The following is a 21,648-nucleotide window of genomic DNA, read 5'->3' as shown; positions in this document are numbered from 1 at the left end:
TTATTTTTGTCTGCGTTGGGTCTTTGTTTCTGTGCGAGGGCTTTCTCCAGTTGTGGCGAGCGGAGGCCACTCTTCATCATGGTGCGCGGGCCTCTCACTGTCACGGCCTCTCCTGTTATGGAGCACAGGCTCCAGACGCGCAGGCTCAGTAGTTGTGGCTCACGGGCTTAGTTGCTCCGCGGCATGTGGGATCTTCCCAGACCAGGGCTCGAACCCGTGTCCCCTGCATTGGCAGGCAGATTCTTAACCACTGCGCCACCAGGGAAGCCCACAGGGAAATGTATTTTAATGATGATTAGCTTTACGGAAGCCTAAAGTCATTATGCAGTTTTAATAATGCAAAGAAAGCAGACAGAAAAGATGAAAATAAACAGTTAACTACTATAATGAAGTAAACAGAGTATGTTCTTGGATTATGTGCCCATTTGTACGTTCAGCTCACACGTATGTGCCTGTTCCTGTACTAGGGAATTAAACGTGTCCGTAAGAAGCTTACAGTCTGGACATATTTGCTTTCTTGTATACACGCAATAGTAACCAAGCAGTTCTAATTCTCTTCTTCCTTAAAATTTTAAGGGAAATCTTCAGTGAAAGTGAAACAGAAGTATGGTTTAGTCTGTGATTGGTGGTAACAGAATATTTTTTTGTTAAGGATACTCACCTAGATTATCAAAAATAGCATCAAAATTATCTCATTGTAAACTTTGTCTTGGGCTTAGTCCTAAATTGAGAAACTGGAGAATTCTGGTAGGGATGGGTTTTGTTTAAGATTTTTTGTTCTTCAGATTTATTCTCACTTTGGGGTTGTGCAAAGGACCTGCTTCAGGCACTCTGTCATTGTGTACTCAGCCCACAGTGAAAACTAGACCAAAAGTTGAGCTTTCCCAACCTTTAGTCTAGTACTACTTTGTACCACTAGGGTTTTGGAAAGGCCTTCATAGAAGTAGTCTGTGTCAATCCGTAACTTGTTTTGGATTTCGTGATTGCTGTCAGTGCTTGATAAATGGTGGGGATGGAGGAGGGGGACAGTGAGTAGTGAGTAGCTTGTTTCTGATAGGTTCTGTCCAAATTGAGGGGAAGAGCTTTTAATTGGCCTCAGTTTATTTAACTTGGCTGAACCCCACCATATCTTTGTTAGCCAGTGATGAAAAAGCCAACAAATAGCTTTCTTTTAAGTCATATGTACAACACTAGAAGAAAGCATTTTATGTTAAAGGGTTCTGTGTTCCATTAGCTGCCCTGGTCTGTAGCCTACTGAGCCTATGTTACCAGATGAATTACTAGTCCAGATGGCTAAACTGTTGGAGGATGTAAAACCAAAATCCATTTCAGGAAGCTGTCCACTTTGCTCAGTTTTGGATAGAGTCCATTCTGATTAGTGGTAACTCTTAATTTGTTTTAAAATATAATTTTTAACTGTATGCTTTCTTGATTTTTTACCTAGGTTACACAATATCCTCCGATGCTTGAGACCTACAGACTACGTGTCCTACCAGAACTAATCAATGGTTTTTCATCTCCTGGAGATAAATTAGAAACATAAACATGGTGCCAAAAGAACTCCTTACCTTACTCTAACTCCAGTTTATTCGGACGTACTTTTGTATTGAAGAGAGGTATACAAATTAAGGATACCTGTGCAGAGACTCTGTCGTGTAGGATCATGGACCATCCTAGTAGGGAAAAGGATGAAAGACAACGGACAACTAAACCCATGGCACAAAGGAGTGGACACTGTTCCCGACCATCTGGCTCCTCAACATCCTCTGGGGTTCTTATGGTGGGACCCAACTTCAGGGTTGGCAAGAAGATAGGGTGTGGGAACTTTGGAGAGCTCAGATTAGGTAAGAACTTGGTTATATTATTGGCTTAGCCTAACAAGAACAGCAGCAGCTATAATAAGCTTTGGTGCATTTCAAGACCAGCAGTTTATAATCTTACGAGAAGTTCTTATAATGAGGACCTATTGTTAAAAGAACTGAAGAATTTGTGAAGGAGACTATAGTCATTATCAGGTATAATTGTTATCCAGGGTTCATCCCTCATTGTGTGTGATAGGATTTTAGATTTTCCACCAGTTCTGAGATTTTGTGATGTAGGGAGATCTACATACAGATATCAGTAAAACGAAGATTCTGATTTAGTTGGTTGGAGAGTAGAGCCCTGTATACTGTCTTTTTAACAAACTCCCAGTTGATTAAGATGCTGTTGGTCCTTGAACCACACTTGGAGAAGGGATTAAGGCCTTGTTTTAATTCAGAATCTACCCTTAGTAAGGGAAGAGTCAGTACTTACTCTGTAATATCCATACTTAGTCTGCAAGGAGATACATCAGTATTTAGAGAGGTTTTCCAACTGATACCATGTTTGCATTCCTTCCCAGAAGTCCCAACATCAGGATTGAGCTAGAACTCCAGGGAGAAACTTTGCAACTTTTATTACCCAACCAAGGAAAGGATTTTTTATTTCAGGTATTGGTTTATGAGTGAGATGATGAATAATGATAAAATGAACCAGTTTGAAGACGTGAAATTGGGAAGAAGGTACATTGGGTATTTAGAAACTTTTTATGGCCCTCCCTAGGTGAATGGGGAAGAGAAAATGAAGGATCTTGTGAATATGTGAAGTTGGTCACCAATCTGTATTGGTGCAGATTGTGACAAGGTCCTTTTTTAAGCTAAAGTGTTTTCTTATTTTTCATAGCTGTTGAGACTATGTAGTATTATGAAGACCCATCGTAAGAGGCTTTGCCCTTTGAGGAAGTGGGAGCGTGGGAGTATAAGATGATTATTTTTGATTACCTCTGCTACTTCTCATGATTTTTCCAAAGGAGATCGAAAAAATCTTACCTCTCATCCCCCCATAGAGAGATTCAGGGAAACATCACTGTACTAGCCAGAGATCACTGGGTGTAGAATTGAATCTAGGGATGCTGAGAATGAATTTATTTTTACCACTAGAAGGCTGGGAGCCTGGAATTTTAAGACCTGACTAGGATAATGAAAGGCTTTTATATTTAGTGATGTGTTCATGTTCTGGTTAGTAAAGCCAGCAGATGCTACTGAAAATAGGAGTAAGATGTGTAATTTCACACTGCTTGAGTTCCTACCAACTACTGAGTTGCTTTAGTAGCTAGTTTTGTGACTATACATTTATATAGTGGATTGACTTTGCTCTAACATCACAGTAGTACTTGAATTAAATAGATTATGACAAACATCCACAAAATTACTGAGGCAGTTTATAATGCATATAAATTCATGCTTTCTCAAAACATCATAAAATTGTTTAATTTCTATAAAGATGAAGAAAAATCCTGGTCAATGAAAACTGCAAATGTATTTAATTACTTCAGTCTAGATTTGTATTATATGATCTTGACGTTTACACAGGAATGGAAAAATCTATTCAGGTAGAAGGATAGCTCATGTATATTTTCAGAGTGGTAAAGTGTTGTGTTTTATTTCCTCTAACGAATCTAGGGTGAATATGATGGATCCCATTTTGACTTGCATTGTAGTCAGTAGAAAGAACTTGTCTCTCTTTTCAAGTGGTTTTATTCTTGTGTGCTGATGAGGTTTTCATTAGCCCTGGGACCGTTATTGTTAGGGCATTGTATCTAGGAGTACTTTTTATCAACAGAAACCAGAAAAGTAACTTTCAGAATCATTTGATGTCTCCTGACAACAGGGTGTGCTGTATACCCCATTCCATTGTCCTCTTGCTATGGTATTAGGAAGTAGAAGATTGTGCAGACAACAGGAGGTGAAAACTGGAAAATTCCAAACTCAAGGCAGGAGCAGATAGGCCTCCACCCAGGCTGCCATTACAACGCTGTGCTTTCTTCTCCAAACTCATTTCTTTCTCTAGCTACCTGTCTCTTCTGTCCCTCAAATAGCCAAGTGCATTTGTGCCTCAGAGCTTTTACACCTACAATTCCTTCTGCTTGAAGGATTCTTTCTTCAAACTTTTGCTTCGCTGGTTGCTTTTCATCCCTTGGGCCTCAACTTTCATGTTGCTGTCTCAGAGAAACCTTCTGTGACTTCTTTCCCACCTCCATTTAAAATAGCACATTACTCCCCTAGCCACATTCTGTCTCATCAAACTACTTTGTTTTATTCATCACATTGATCACTGTCTGACATTATTTTATGTATTTGTTTACCTGTTAATTGTCTCTCCTTACTCCAATATAAGCCCCTTGGAGGGCAGGGATTCTATCTGTATTATTTGCTGATGTTATTTGTGGGCTGGATGGATAGATAGCCAGATGAGTAGGAAGAGGGGAGAAAAAAAATACATGGGCTCCTTTGGGTTCCTGGTATGTGGGGGTCGTGGTAGGTAGTGGCATTACTGCTTCAATAGACTCCTGAATTCCAGACAGAGAGCCAAAAAAGAAAAGGGATGATTAGTGTATTTTGGCTCTATGTAAATCTGTTTCCACCTCATCATCCATTTAACAAACACTTCTTGAATATTTACTGTCTTGCTAGACTTGGGAAGGATACAAAGAATTACAAGATGTACTTAAGAATCTCACAGTATCAGGTGGTGGGGAGATAAATAAGGAGTATGGGGTTGACAGGTACACACCACTATGTATAAAATAGATAACCAACAAGGACCTACTGTATAGTACAGGGAACTGTAGTCAATATCTTGTAGTAACCTATAAAGGAAAAGAATCTGAAAAATATATATGTGTATGTATAACTGAATCAGTTCGCTATATACCTGAAACAAACACAATATTATAAATCAACTAAAATTTTTAAAAAAAGAATCTCACAGTCTAATGACAGAAAAAGAAAAACAAATTACAACATAAAGTGATAAGTATTGTAATAGAGTGTATAAAAACTACACTGACAGAGAAGGTTAATGAAGGTTTCACAGAGGAGCGTGGTTTGATTGAGAGTAGTACGGGACTTCACTGGCGAGCACAAGGAAGAAGGACTGTCCAACAGCAGGATGCACAAACACTATGTGTTGTAAAATTGTTTAGCATATTGTCAGAGCAGCAACTAGTTATACACGGCTGGGTTATGGGGTGTGAAGTGAAAGAAGAGTAATAGATGAGGCTATTAGATACGTTGGGAGCAGATTGTGAAGTGTTTGCTTGGTATTAAAGCATTTGGACTTTATCCTGTAGGCAGTGGAGTAGAATCCTCAAGGGTTTTACAACAGAAGAGTGACATTATCTGGTTTGTATTCTAGAAAGATAATTCCCAGTATAAGATTAGATCAGATAGTAAAGAGGTTGACATCGTGTGGATTTTTGTTCTAATTGTACTTGTCACATTGTGTCATGTTCCTCCATCTCTCTACCTCAAGATATGCTTGATGGTAGTAATTTGCTTTATTAATATTCTCATATTTATTCGTATTCTTAGTTCCTTTTACTGTGTATGGCATATAATGGGTACCCTAAGTAGTCCAGGTCAGAAGTGGCCAGGCCTGCCTTAGCTCTGAAAATGGCAGTGAGATGTAGAGGAAGGGATGAATTAGGGAGAAATTTCAGAAGGAAACCTTAGGCAGGATTTGGTTACCAGTTATTTTGCCAGCGTGGGAAGACCAAGTGAATGAGGAAACCTTTAATAGAGCTAAGAAACATGGGATTAGAGTAGGCGATGGGGAAGGCAAGTAAGTTAGACTTTGAGAATATATTGACTTTGAGGATTATGTAGCACATATGCAGAAATGTGACTCTGAGACTTAGAAAAATTAGACTTCAGCTGGGATTAAGAAATCATTACCATGTAGATGTTAATGAGCATGCAATCATCAGTGATGATATGATGCTTGTGGACCTTGTGTGAGTGAGGAGAGAAAGAGGGTGCATTTAAAGGATGCTGGAAGAGGAAGAGCCTCAAGAGTAGAGAAGTCGAAAAGTCAAGACAAGAGTTTCTAGAGGGGTGGGGTGTTAAGCACAGCCTGTGCCCTAAGGCTAAACAGGAAGCTGATTATTATAGCCTTTGGTCTTTTACTTCTGTTTATATATTTCTGAGATGATTCCTTTTTTCCTTCCTTTTTGTTCTTCGTTTATTTTAATGAATACCTGTATTTTGTAACCAGGGGAAAAATAGCAATAAACATATCCTTTAAAGGAATGCTTTTAAAAAGAAAACATGCTGTTGCCCAAAGTTTTTTAAAATTTTTTCTTAAAAGTATCTCCAAAGATAATTACTAATTTTGTTTAATTAATTTAATTTTCCAGAATAACAAATATGGATCAGGACATATTTTAGAAATGCAATCAAACTGTGCTGTAAACTTGCTTTTATCACTTAATACAGCATGAATTTCTATTGTTTCAGCTTAAATATAGATCATTTTTAATGTCTGTATGTAGAAATTTATTAGCTAGTCTTAATACACATATAAATTATTTCTGTTTTTTAATTATAAGTAATACTATCTGAACATCCTTGTAGATACTTGTAATAAATACATCCTTGTAGTAGTCTAAGCTTGGTTGATTATTTTCTTAGGATAAATCCTGGAAGTGTACTTTCTGTGTCAAAGATACATACATATTTGTGATTTTCTTACACATTGTCAATTTGCCCTCCAGAAAGATGGTTTTCCTTTACTTTCTGTGTGAGCCTGTGTGTGTGTGTGTGTGTGTGTGTGTGTGTGTGTGTGTGTGTGTGTGTTTGTGTTTCTCCTTCAAAAACCTTGAACATTATCGAGAATCTTTTCATCTATGCTAGTCTGATAGGGGAAAATGGTATCTCGTTAAATGTGTATGTGTTCATGGGTGAAGTTAAACATCTTTACACATTTATTTATATTTCTTCTTTTAAGAGTTGCTTGTTTGTGGCCTTTGCATATTTTTCAATGGAAAGATTATTTCTGTGGCATCTTACCTATGTATATTGCCTCAATAGAAAGGGGAATTTTGAAGATTTGAGAAAGGAAGATTGATGAAGGATGATCGTGGATAAAAGGTAGGAGGACACAATGGAGTGGAAACAGATCTGCAGGTTGTTTTTTCTTTCTCACCGCTGTGGCCTCTCCCGCTGCAGAGCAGCAGGCTCCGGACGCTCAGGCTCAGCAGCCATGGCTCACGGGTGCAGCCACTCCGCGGCATGTGGGATCTTCCCGGACCGGGGCACGAACCCGTGTCCCCTGCATCAGCAGGCGAACTCTCAACCACTGTGCCACCAGGGAAGCCCTTTGTTTTTCCTTTTTTTTTTTTTTTAATTAAAGTTTTGAGTCTCCTGAATCAGGCCTGGAAAGAATCATGTAAACATTAAGATAAAAATGATTCTATTCCTCCAGAATTTAGAAAATATGTATCCCTAGTCTACAAATAACAGCTTTTTTTCCTTTTTAGTTGCAAGAATAAGTAGATAGGTGATTTCATATCCTAACAAGTATGTGCCTATGTTTATGGGAGACCATTTAGACTAAACAATCTTGCATATAAATTTTAATAATTTGTATACTGTCTTTGTGAAATAGTATCTTGTTAGAGAATGTTTTTACTTACACATAAGAAAATGGAGGCACAAAGAATTGACCTTTTTGTTCTATTCCATCTTTGGTATCTGGTGAAATATGTAAAAGTACATTAGAACAGAAGGATGTTTCTGACAAAGGTAAATTGTGTAAGGGTATCAGCTTGTCCTGTGACACATTCCTCCCTTGCTTCTAAAATAAGACACTTATTTCTATGACTAAAGTAGAGTGTACATGACAACTTCTCTGCATATTGTTCTTTCCATATCTGAATTACTTAAGTATCACTAATGAACTTAAATTGGGACTTACAACTTCAGCTCTTACCAGCCAGTTCTGTTTCTGGCAGTTGTGATAATTAACAGTTTACAGTTGCATATTATATAAAGCAATTGGTTTCATATTACATCCCACAAAGTCTTGGAGCCCTTGATTTCCTACTTCAAGAGAATGGGAAAGGAAAAGTGAGCAGGCAGGACTCTCTCTTACCTTTATATTGAGTTTTCAGCAAGATTTTGTTTAAAAGGTATGGGTCTGTTGTGTTAAAATTTTTTGAAAAGCATTCATCTGAAAGAATATAGGCTTAAGATAAAATAAGATTTAAAAGTGTTTCTTCTCTAGTAGAAAGTGAAAGCATTGTAAAATCAAATGTTTACTTTTTTATTAATAGTTTCATAGGAAATCTTAGCATTTTGAACAAATGAAACTCAATCTGTATCAGCCAAAAATCAAGCCAGTCAGCGAAACAAAAAAACTGATACAAAGTTGGCCCTCCATATCCACAGGTTCTTCACCTCTGGGTTCAAGCAACCAGGGGTGGAAAACACTCTGGGGAAAAATAGTCCCATAAAGTTCCAAAAAGCAAAACTTAAATTTGCCCTATTACAGGTGACTCCTCACATAGGATTTACATTGTATTTATAATTATTTACCTAGCATTTACACTGTACTAGGTGTTATAAGTAATCTAGAGATCTAGATCTAGTATACAGAGGATATTCCTAGGTTATATGCAAATAATACGCCATTTTGTAAAGGGACCTTGAGCGTACGCAGCCACAGACTTTGGTATCCATGGGGGTCCTGGAACCAGTCCTCCACAGAGAGTAAGGGGCTACTGTATTGTGCTTTTATAACATTGTTAAAGTTTCCCTATAAATTTGCAAATGTTGGGGGGGTCTGTAGATGGAACAAACTAAAAACAAGTTTTAGAAGTCGTGTCATTACTTTCTGCCTCAAGTAGTTAAAAGTAAGAGCCCTGAGTCAGATTTCCTCTCCAAGTTTCATTTTTTTTCCTCCGTAAGAGGAGGGTAATAATAATATCTATCTTACAGATTTGTTGTAGAGATAAAATTTAGATAATGCATATAATCACCTAAGACAGTGATTGACAGATAGTGAGCACTTGGTTTGTATACATAATACAAAACATTGTTTAAATTTTTGTTTTATTTTTTTCCAACTTGTATGAAGAAAAATTTCAAAATTTTACAAAAAACTAAAATGGATAGGATGGTGAGGATCCATAATAACACCTAGATTTACCAGTTGTTAATATTTTGTCCCATGTACTTTACCTCTTTGGAGATATGTATGTGTGTACATTTGTTTATGTGTTGTAGTAAGTTGTAAGACTGATAAAACATATTTTTCTCCCCCTCAGAAGGGGATACTTAGGTTCCTGCTTCATAGATATGTAACGAATTATATCATTTGTTTTCTGCAGTATGTTGTGGAGGGATTCAATTTAAATTATGATCCCAGAAATAATGTATTTTAACTTTCTTGGAAAACTACAAATGAATGTAAAGTTATTGTTCCTAATAGTATTGTAGTTTAAATTTCTTTTGGAATTGCATCCTGTTGGTTCTAACTCAAGCACAGTTTGCTGAGGTTAAACAGCTTTAACAGATGTTGAGGAAGAATTCTTTTTGTCAGTAGCATAATCCACCAAAAAATGGTAGGAGCAAATAGTTTTAACCACATTCGCTGATGCACAGACTGTGTCATGTTAATATGGTAACTTTAGAATTATCACAGATATGATAACTTGCAGGATTATGCATTGACATCTTGGCTAGTTAATCAGGAGAACTTAACAGTAAAATTTTCAGGATTGCTAAACCAGTTTGGAATTGTTCAGCAGGAGTACAAAACTAGGACGATTAAGGATTTAATTATGAAGAGAGTTCAGACTCAATATTTATGTGATGATCATGCATCCTAAGGAGAAAACTGTCTGAACTTATGGCCATACTTTTCCAGAAAATGGCAAAGCTCTTACCAAAGGAAATGGAGCCCATCTTCCAAAATGTTGACATCTATAGTCTGCTTTTTTCCCACCTATTTTACTTGTTCTGTCTTCTTCCTTTTGTCGTTTCATTGGGCTTTTGGAAAGGAATAGAGTGAAATGCCTACATTTTCTCTGCCGTGTTAAACCAGATGTCTCTATGTATCTCATATTTTTATTCAGCAAGGCATTTGTTTGACAGACTTTTGTGATAGTCTAGTAACACATTTAGAAATATGAGTTGGCTGGGAAGATAGTTGAGATTTGTAGTTGTTTTAACCACCTCACCAAAGAGAATCGGATCATTGTCATCACTGATGCTGAACAGTAGAGCTCTGTATTTTGATTCCATTCAGTTCAACCGTGAATTGGATGGAGATCTTTGAAGGACATAGTAATGAAATCCTCACATAATACAGTGCTTGAGGTGGGGCAGCTAATATAGTGACTGGTTAACAGAATCAAGATTCAACATTAAATTTTTTGAAAAAGCAGTGACTTGAACAAAAGACTTGACCATGATTCAAGAATCCTACTCTACAGTTTCAAGTCTGACAACTAGATTGGCGACACTTATATGAAAAAGTTGGCTCTGAGTTTACTATGAGACAGGAGTGGGATTTACCCCCAAAAAGCTCATGGTAACTTAGAATGATTTAATAGATAAGATCTTTCTTAAGTTTTGGACCTCTAAGGAACTTCGGCATTGTCTAGTCCAAACTTCATCATTTTAAAAATGAAAGAAATTAGAAATTAAACAACTTAGTCAAGGTAAAATAAACTAGCTTGCCACAGAGTTGGAACTAGAGCCCAGGTCTGGGACATCCCAGACAGATATTTCTATTATATACCATGTAGTTTCCCTACTTATTGGTTAAGTGTGCAGTTGAAATACTACATGCTGGGGGAAAAAAAAGGTTTAAAAGGACATAAGAAGTAATTTTAAATTCCAAAGGTTATAATCATTTACATTCAGTATAATTATACCTATTACCAAGAAAAGAAATATAAAGTATAAAATGATAGCCAATAATCTTTTCTCTAAGTATCACTATCTAGTTTCTATGTTGAACCAACTTTAATCTTCAGGGATTTTCTGGGAGGTAAGGAGGGAAAACATTGGCTAATTGATTAATAATTAATTTTTTATTATTTTTAATTTTGCAAAGTATAGATTTTAAATTTAGAGTAAAATCAAAGTGGAGGAGATTATAAACACTGTTCTTTATTCTACCCTTAGCTTTTTATTTGACTAAGGTAAGTGGGAAATGAGGGTAGAGATGTGAGCAGTCTGTTCTTGACTAGCTGTGGGCCATGATACAGATTTGGACTTTGTCTTGTAGGCAGTTAAAAAAAAAAAACACAAAACAAACTTGGAAGGAATTGCATGTCATGTTTTCCACCCCTGTACCCCGCCCCTCCGCAGAGATCATAAATTAATTAGAACTTCTGATCTCACTGCCCCTTCCCACAAAAAGTATCATTTTTCTGTATTGTTAAAAAACACAGAGCAGTCTTGTTTTATCTAGTGGTGCTGATATTAAAGGATAATAGGGGAGTTCTCCAGTTTGTCTGGATGATAGAAAGCTGAAACAGTAAATGCCTTGTGATTTAAGTAATTCTAAGTGTTTCTTTGATTAAAGGGCTCTTGTAGGTAGTTTAGGCTAATGTCTGTACTGTGAAACTAAAAGTTAGCTTTTTTTTTTTGAGATTGTCATGTTCCTTTTTCTACTTCATGTTATAAACTACTTCAGAGATAGAGTAATCTAAATAATAATTAGATTGTTTGGTTTTGAGCACCTAGCCTATAGAGAAGTTAATGGTAATTCCAATTCATGAAGCTTGTTTTGTTTCTGTTTGTTTGGGTTTTGTTTTTGTAGACAGAATTGTAACATTACAGAAAATTAGAGCAGCTCTTTGTTTAGTTGTGTGTAAATGTATATATGTCTATATATACATGCATATACATATATATGTACTTTGGTATAAACGAAGTTGGCTGTGCTTTGAGATTCTGCCTTTTTTATTTACTAAATTCCTATATGTGACTTTCGTAATTATAAGTTTAATGGCTATTCTGTTTCTTCAAGTGGATTACCACAACCGTTACTATATAATTGGGCTTCGTTTTCTTCTAGCTTTTATTATTATTATAAGTAAATAACACAATAAACATGTTCATGAAGATAGGTTATTATTAGAACTATAACACATTATTCTCTCTAGCTTGCTAGATAAATTAGTTTTATATAGAGCAGAAAATTTACACATCAGTGATGAAAGTGTAATTATTTTTCTACAGTTTTATTTTACTCTAAAATACTCATTTCAGAATAGACAAGGCTAAATGTAGCATTTTTTCACAAAAATTTATGTAGAATATAAATTAACATTAATGTAAATTAGAATTATAAATTACATTTGTTGAAATTTTTATCCATGTTATAGTAAAACTGTACATGGTATCATTTTTCTTAATAAGCTCCAGCTCTCTCCATCAAAGCTGAGGACTAGCAAACCAAAACAACAATAAAAATAAAAAATTTCTTAGCAGTCAAAATAGATATCTTAGGATCTGTGTACCCAGAAGTTCCTGTGCTTCAGACCTTCAGTCTTCTTCTTAAAGCCTTTGTGTTCTTATTCTATATGCATTTCTAACAAGCTTATTAGTTTTCTTAATCTTCCATAGAGTACAAACACAGAAGGAAGAGGGAATTACATATATCAAGAAGTGATCACTGATAGACTGATAGCAAGGGAGGTAACAAAGTCACAGAGCAGAACAGTCTGGGCAGAATAGCCTTATATACTGGATTAACCCCTAAGGGTGTTTGCTCAAGTGGGGTAATATAATTATTACTCATCTTGGGTAGATTCATCAAGGAAAAAAAATCAGATATTCATGGAAACGTTTTTATTGAGGTGCAATTGACATATAACATTATATTAGTTTCAGGTGTACACATAATGATTCATTATTTGTATATATTTCAAAATGATCACCACAGTAAGTCCAGTTAACATCCATCACCACACATATTTACAAAATTTATTTTTCTTGTGATGAGAACTTGTAAGATTTCCTCTCTTAGTAACTTTCAGATATTATAAACATTATTATTAATACAGTACAGTATTATTAACTTTAGTCATCATGCTGTACATAGCATCCCCTGTGACTTATTTATTTCATAACTTTAAGTTTGTAAAAAAATGTAATGCTTCATGAATTTGCATGTCATCCTTGCACGGGGGTGGGGGGCACGCTAATCTCTATCAATTTTAGTAAATAGTATGCTGCTAGAGTGAACACCTGATATTCTCTTTATGAAACATGAAGCTTTAGAAACATTTCCATTGTAAATGATTTTACTTTTTAACTTTAATTGAAAGAGTGTCACTTCACTTTTCTGAAAAATTTATTTATATAAAAGAGTTCCCTACTTGAGGTTTAAGAGATACTAATATTTTTCTAATTAAAAGACAGTATGAAAAAAAAAGACAGTATGGGGAATTCCCTGGCGGTCCAGTGGTTAGGAGTCCACACTTCCACTCCCAGGGGCCAAGGTTCGATCCCTAATCAGGGAACTAAGATCCTGCAACTGCATGGCTTGGCCAAAAAAAAAAAAAAAAAAAAGAAAAGGCAGTATGCTTCTGAGAATGGATAATGAAAGAAGAGGTCTGAATCATTATTATACAAAAGTATCTATGTTTAATCCAAAAATGAAATTAAGGAAGCAGTTTCATTTACAATAGTATCAAAAGAGAATAAATTTAACAAAATGACTGTAAAATTTATACTCTGAAAACCACAAAACATTTTGGAAAGGAATTAAAGAAGACCTAGATAAATAACAAGGTCCTACTGTATAGCACAGGGAACTATATTCAATATCCTGTGATAAACCATAATGGAAAAGAATATAAAGAAAGAATATATATATATGTGTGTGTGTATATATATATATATATATATATATATATATATAAAACTGAGTAACTTTGCTATACAGCAGAAATGAAACACAGCATTGTAAATTAAAAAAAAAAAAAAAGGAAGAAGAAGACCTAAATACCTGGAAAAACATTCACATTCAGGGATCAGACTTAATATTGTTAAGATGTAGTACTCCCCAAATTGATTTACAGATTCAACACAACCCCTGTTAGAATCCCAGCTGGCTTTTTTGCATAAATTGACAAGCTGATCCTAAAATTCATGTGGAGTTGCAAGGGACCCAGAAGAACCAAAACAATATTGAAAAAGAAGAACAAAGTTGGATGACTCTCACTTTTTGATTTTAAAGCTTACTACAAAGCAACAGTAATCAAGACACTGTGGTACTGGCATTAGAATAGACATATAGGTCAATGGAATAGAATTGAGAATCCAGATATGAATCTATGGTCCATTGCTTTTCTACTAGTGTGTCAAGACTATTCAGTGGGGAGAGGATAATTTTTTCAACAAATGGTGCTAGGAGAACTGGATGTTCACGTGCAAAAGATTGAATTTGAACCTTTACCTCATACTATACAAAAGTTAACCCAAAATGTGTCGAAGAACTAAATGTAATAATAGCCCAAACTGTAAAACTCTTAGAAGAAAAGATAAGGGTAAATCTTCGGGTCCTCAGATTTGGCAGTGGACTCTTAGATATGACACCAAAAGCACAAATAGCAAAAGAAAAAATAGATAAATTGGATTTCATCAAAATGAAATTTTTTGTGCTGCAAAGGACATCCTGAAAAAAAGTAAAACAACAATCCATATAATGGGAGAAAATATTTACAAATCATATCTAATAAGGGACTAGTATTTCAAGTATATGAAGAACTCTTAGACCTTAACAATAAAATGACAAATAACCCGATTTTACTTTTATTCTTTTTTTTTTTTTTTTGGCCGCACCGCGTGGTATGCGGGATCTTAGCTCCCCAACCAGGGATTGACCCTGTGCCCCCTGCAGTGGAAGCAAGGATTCTTAACCACTGAACCGCCAAGGAAATCCCCAAATAACCCGATTTTTAAATGGGCAAAGGATTTGAATAGACCTTTCTCCAGAGATGACATAGGAATGGCCATTAAGCACATGAAATGATGCTCAACATCAGTAGTCATTGGGGAAATGCAAATCAAAATCACAGTGAGATCCCACATTATACCTACTAGGGTGGCTGGAATCAAACAGATAATAAGTGTTGACTGGTGAGGATGTGCAGAAGTTACAGACCTCACATGCTGCTGAAGGGTATGTAAAATGGTACAGCCACTTTGGAAAACAATTTTGCAGCTCCTCAGAAAGTTAAACATAAGAGTTACCATTTCTTCCTGCAATTCCGCTCTTAGGCACATACCCAAGAGAAATGAAAACATTATTCACACAAAAACCTATACGTGAATGTTCATAGTGGTATTTTTCATAGCTAAAAGGTGGAAATAAACCAAATGTCCACCACTTGATTAATAGATAAACAAAATGTGGTATTATTTGGCCATGAATGAACAAATGAATCCAGGAATAAAAATACATGCTATTGATGAACATTATGCTAAATGAGAGAAGCCAGTTAAAAAAGACCACATATTATGTAATTCCATTTGTATGAAACATCCGTAATAGATGAATCTATTGACTCACAGAAACTATTGAGACAGAAAGTAGATTCATGGTTGCTTAAGGACTGGTGTTTAGAGGTGAGAGAGGGACAGGACGACTGATGGGTGGGTAATAGCTAAAGAGTATGGGGTTTATTTTATTTTGGGGGGGGTTTGAGGTGATAGAAATATTCTAAAATTGATGTGACAGTTGCATGATTCTGAGAACATACTAAAACCCAGTGAATTGTACACTTTAAATGGGTAAATTGTATGCTATGTGAATTACATCTCAAAAGCCGTTACCAAAAAATGTACATAGGCTTAGTCAAAATTAATATGCAGACTTACAAATATGATTATGTAACTTCATGTTAGAATTAAGTAGTGTAATCACTTAGTATAGGTTGAAATGATTTTTCCCTCTTGTGAAACTATATTTAGAATTAAACTAGGGAAAGTTTCAAATCTCATCACATTTTGAACATTTTAAAATTTTTTAATAAATTATTGATTAGAGATAAAACTGTTATTTCATTTGTGGTCAGTCTTAAGTTATACTTTGTAAATCATGATTTTGTATTATTATACATATCTGTTTCACTGCTTCGTAATCACTTTAATAACCAAGAGAGATTTTTTTTTCCTGCAAGGTTTTTAAGGTAATCTAAAGAAATGCAGTTTTCAATACAGATAGTGCTGCTTTGATGTTTATTCTTATTACCCACATGGAAAGATTTTTTGACTTTAAATGAGAATCTGATTGTTGTAGGTTAAGAACTTTTCAGTTCCAGCCCCTAAAGCAACAAAAGTTTTACTAAAAAATACTACATTGCCTAAATTCTACAAATTAGAGTTTAGCAAGTCCATTGAATTAAGCTTTCAGTTACTTATACTTTATTTGGAATTAAGTTAGTTTCTTCTTCTTCTTCTCAAGTACAAACCCATTTATTGTTATATCTTGATGTGGTCTCTCCAAAGACCATGTTCTCCCATTACAAATTGCGAGTGACCCTGCTCAAAATGACAGTAGTTATTATGACTGACCAGGTAGGTCTTGCAATTTCTTATTTTCCTAGAAATGGCATTTGTGGGTCTGAAAGGGATGCCCAAATTCATTTTTTTAACAACACAACATTTACCATCTTGACCATTTTTAAGTGTACAGTTTAGTGGGTTTAGTATATTCATATTGTTGTGAAACAGATCTCCAGAACTTTTTTTCAATCTTCCCCAACTGAAACTCTATACCCATTAAACAAAATCCCCTTTTCCCTCTCCCTACAGCCCCTGGTAACCACCATTCTACTTTCTGTTCTATGAATTTGACTACTTTAGATGCCTCATTGAAGTGGAATTATATAGTATTTGCCTTTTGGTGACTGGCTTATTTCTTTAGCGTAATGTCTTCAGGGTTCACCAACATTGTAGCACATGACAGAATTTCTTTTTAAGGCTGAATAATATTCTGTTGTATGTATATACCACACTTTTTTTATCCATCCATTCTCCATTCATCCATTGATGAACATTTGGGTTGCTTCCACCTCTTGGCTATTGTGAGTGAAATTAAGTTGGTAGCTTCTTAATGTTTAGCTTAAGATATTAAAGTTTTGTTGTGGAGGAAGAAACAGCAGTTCCAAAACAAGACTAAAAAATGAGGAAAGGTAATCCTGAATAGGGTGACTACCTTTTTGCCCTGGTTGTCCTTGGTGGCCAGTGAGAGTAGTTTATGATATCAGCTCAACTTACACTTCCCAAAGACTTCTTTCTGAGGAGGACTGTCTTTTATGGCCCAATATGCTACTAGATGGAATGCAAAGTGGATTTGACAATTTTGTTGTCCTTCCTCAAAAAGAAAAGACTTGGACACACTGAGACCTTTATTTATATTTTTATTACTAACAACATGGTCCTCGGACGTAGGAAGCCTTGTGCTTTCTTATTGTGGATCACTTCATTGGAGTCAGGTCACTTCTTCGTGCATTGTATGGATATACCACATTTTGTTTTATCTATTTATCAGATGATGGACATTTTAGTTATTTCTACATGTGAATACTCTATGACCCAGGGTATGTGCCCAGGAAAATGCATATCTATGTGCACCAAAAAATTGTGTTCGAGAATGTTCAAACCGAACATCTAAGTCATTACGCAAACTAATAAACATGAACTACCCCCCTAATTTTTTTTTTTAAAAAAGGAAAAGAATGAGCTATTAATACATGCAACAAAATGGATGAACCTCAGACATAATGTTGGGCAAAAGAAGCCAGACACAAAAGAGTGGTTACTGTATATTTCCATTAACAGATGTTCAAAATAGGCAAAACTAATTTCTTGCAATTAAACAGAACAGGTAACTTCAGGTAGTGGTAAATGAGGATTACTGATTTGGAAGAGGCACAAGAAAGTCTATTGGAGAGCTGAAAATGTTCTCTCCCTGGATGGTTACATAGGTATATGTATGGATATGTAAAAGTTCACTGAATTATACATTTTACATGTGTGCACTTTACTTCATGTTAATTATGCCTCAATTAAAAAGAAGAATAAATGTAAAAAAAATTTAGGGGATATCATTTGCGCAAGAGGATTAAAATTTGGTTTTAGATGTTAACAGTATGTGTTAGTGGCCCTCACACAGCTTTCCACTGTTCCTCAGGAGGAGCTACTTCACAATCACTGGCTCTAAACAAAGCTGAAAAATTATATGCCAGACTCCAGGAAATTGTCCAAATAATTAACAGTAAGTTAGCATTGCTTTTAATGTAAGTACCTTCATTACAATGAGAAAGAAATGGACATAAGTGCATCACTGGGATTTGTGAAGTTTTCAGGTACTGTGGCTTCTCTAATTTGTACATTAGTTGAATGCCTAATTTTAAACGTGCATACTTTTCTACTCCTGCAACTTCATTAATATATTTCTTTCCTCTTAAAACTTGCATTATCATTTAGAATGGAGGTCATACTCTTCTTGGCAGGAAAATATTAATGAAATATTGGACCATTTTGGCCTGATGATCAGGTTCAAGTCATTGACAATCCATAGTTTTAGTTCTTCTAGAATCAATTGTTTTACCTTTAACTGTGTTCAAAATTGTGCTTTTTTCACTTTCAACCCTTTTGCTTTTTCAAAGGACCATTTGGACTTTTCTTCCTGAATGGCTGAAATGTCGACTAGGTACTATAACTTTTTCAGTATCCGCAGATCTCCATTTGGTCTTTTAATCTTTCACATTTATGTGGCAGGTCTTCAAATAGCAAGTAATCCATCTGCTCTAAAGAATACTTCAAATCTATTAAAGATCTGTTATGAAATATTTACTGATGAAATAACATAACATCTGGGATTTGTTTCAAAATCATTTCGTTATTGAAATTGGGTGAGGTTATATCGGGGAATCATTGTATAAGTGAGATTTTGCATAATAAAATTTTTAAAAACTAAAGTACTTTGTTATTTTTCTGCTGTAGAGTATCATGCTTTCTGGAGTGATTCATTCCAGCTTTGTTTTTTTTTTTTTCCCCTCACCACTATAATGTAGAAAGTTTTACACACTTGCTTAAAGCATTGCCTCTGTAAGTACTTCATAGGTCACCCTCTTGAAATGGAGTACAGGTCCTTCTTTGGCCTCATTTATCAATGACATCATCCACCCTCTTCTACCTCACTCTGATCAGTCTCACTCCAGACTTTCAGCTGAAAATGAGGATTTTTCTAACAGATTATTCAGAATAGACTATTATGTTTAACAGTTTAGGAAAGTCATAGTAACTAGTTGTCTGACCTAAGCTTTTCATCTCAAAATGAAATAATTGAAATTGCTTTTCAGAAGGTTTTTATTAATGGCTTTTATTTTTTTCACCATGACTCACACTAAAAAAATACGTACTATATTGTGATCCATTATATACGGAATTTAATATTGTGTATGTCTGAAGCAAAAGTGTTATGAAATAATACACCTTACTAAGTGTGATGTACTCTTTTAAATTTTATACTACTTTTCTTTAAAGAATGTATTGGTCAGGACCCACTGTATTTATTTCACACTCCACTAATCGATCACGTTCTGCAGTTTAGAAAACATTTTAACATTGTCTAAAACAGATATGTCTTACATATTAATAGTAAACATGCTCTATACCATTACCAGTGATGTTAAGGAAGATTTAATAAGATTTTTTATAATAAACTACTTACTGGTATTGATAAGTAATCCCTTCAAAAAACTTCGCACAAGAAACAATTATCATTGCTGTTAACTACTAACCATTTGGGAAATCTTTCTGCATAGTGTACTAATAAACTAGTAGAATTAAGTTAGTAAAAATTAAAAAACCCTCTGGCTTCTTTCTTTAAAGTTGTAGTGTTTATTATCTTCTTACCCTTGATCATGCTGCCTACTTAAAGAGATGCTATCTGGGTGGTAAAGGCAGTAGGCCAGCCTCTTTGCCTTAAATAGACATGGTAAACAATCTGAGTTACATAGAAGTGGTTTCTTGGTTTTTGTTTGATTTTTTTTTGAATTTTATTTTCTTTATTTTTTTATACAGCAGGTTCTTATTAGTTATCCATTTTATACATATTAGTGTATACATGTCAATCCCAATCTCCCACTTCATCCCACCACCACCACCACCCCTACCTCCGCTTTCCCCCCTTGGTGTCCATATGTTTGTTCTCTTCATCTGTGTCTCAATTTCTGCCCTACAAACTGGTTCATCTGTACCATTTTTCTAGTTCCACATATACACGTTAATATACGATATTTGTTTTTCTCTTTCTGACTTACTTCACTCTGTATGACAGTCTCTAGATTCATCCACATCTCTACAAATTACCCAATTTCATTCCTTTTTATGGCTGAGTAATATTCCATTGTATATATGTACCACATCTTCTCTATCCATTCGTCTGTCGATGGGCATTTAGGTTGCTTCCATGACCTGGCTATTGTAAATAGTGCTACAGTGAACATTGGAGTGCATGTGTCTTTTTGAATTATGTTTTTCTCTGGGTATATGCCCAGTAGTGGGATTGCTGGGTCATATGGTAATTCTATTTTTAGTTTTTTAAGGAACCTCCATACTGTTCTCCATAGTGGCTGTATCAATTTACATTCCCACCAACAGTGCAAGAGGGTTCCCTTTTCTCCACACCCTCTCCAATATTTGTTGTTTGTAGATTTTCTGATGATGCCCATTCTAACTGGTATGAGGTGATACCTCATTGTACTTTTGATTTGCATTTCTCTAATAATTAGTGATGTTGAGCAGCTTTTCATGTGCTTCTTGGCCATCTGTATGTCTTCCTTGGAGAAATGTCTGTTTAGGTCTTCTACCCATTTTTGGATTGGGTTGTTTGGTTTTTTTAATATTGAGCTGCATGAGCTGTTTATATATTTTGGAGATTAATCCTTTGTCCGTTGATTCATTTGCAGATATTTTCTCCCATTCTGAGGGTTGCCGCTCGTCTTGTTTATGTTTCCTTTGCTGTGCAAAAAGCTTTTAAGTTTCAGTAGGTCCCATTTGTTTATTTTTGTTTTTATTTCCATTACTCTAGGAGGTGGATGAAAAAAGATCTTGCTGTGATTTGTGTCAAAGAGTGTTCTGCCTATGTTTTCCTCTAAGAGTTTTATAATGTCCAGTGTTACATTTAGGTCTCTAATCCATTTTGAGTTTATTTTTATGTATAGTATTAGGGGGTATTTTAATTTCATTTTTTACATGTAGCTGTCCAGTTTTCCCAGCACCACTTACTGAAGAGACTGTCTTTTCTCCATTGTATATCCTTGCCTCCTTTGTCATAGATTAACTGACCATAGGTGTGTGGGTTTATCTCTGGGCTTTCTATCCTGTTCCACTGATCTGTATTTCTGTTTTTGTGCCAGTACCATATTGTCTTGATTACTGTAGGTTTGTAGTATAGTCTGAAGTCAGGGAGTCTGATTCCTCCAGCTCCGTTTTTTTCCCTCAAGACTGCTTTGGCTATTCGGGGTCTTTTGTTTCTCCATACAAATTTTAAGATTTTTTGTTCTAGTTCTGTAAAAAATGCTGTTGGTAATTTGATAGGGATTGCATTGAAGCTGTAGATTGCTTTGGGTAGTATAGTCATTTTCACAATATTGATTCTTCCAATCCAAGAACATGGTATATCTCTCCATCTGTTGGTATCATCTTTAATTTCTTTCATCAGTGTCTTACAGTTTTCTGTATACAGTTCTTTTGTCTCCCTAGGTAGGTTTATTCCTATGTATTTTATTCTTTTTGTTGCAGTGGTAAA

The 21,648-nt window shown here is 35.3% G+C and overlaps 1 protein-coding gene across 1 annotated transcript in view; it reads left to right on the top strand.

The window, feature by feature from the left end:
* The window catches only part of CSNK1G1 (casein kinase 1 gamma 1), a 140,668-nt gene that overhangs the window by 38,310 nt on the left and 80,710 nt on the right, over positions 1 to 21,648 (top strand). Inside the window, exon 2 of the mRNA XM_082648074.1 lies at positions 1,445 to 1,844. Within this exon, the coding sequence (XP_082504200.1) occupies positions 1,664 to 1,844 (181 nt within the window). The 5' untranslated portion in view covers positions 1,445 to 1,663. The remainder of the gene's footprint in view (positions 1 to 1,444; positions 1,845 to 21,648) is intronic.

Source organism: Grampus griseus, assembly GCF_964374135.1.
Source record: "Grampus griseus genome assembly, chromosome: 2".
Taxonomy (NCBI): domain Eukaryota; kingdom Metazoa; phylum Chordata; class Mammalia; order Artiodactyla; family Delphinidae; genus Grampus; species Grampus griseus.
The sequence above is the reverse complement of the archived record's forward strand: the minus strand, read 5'-3'. Positions and strand labels throughout refer to the sequence as shown.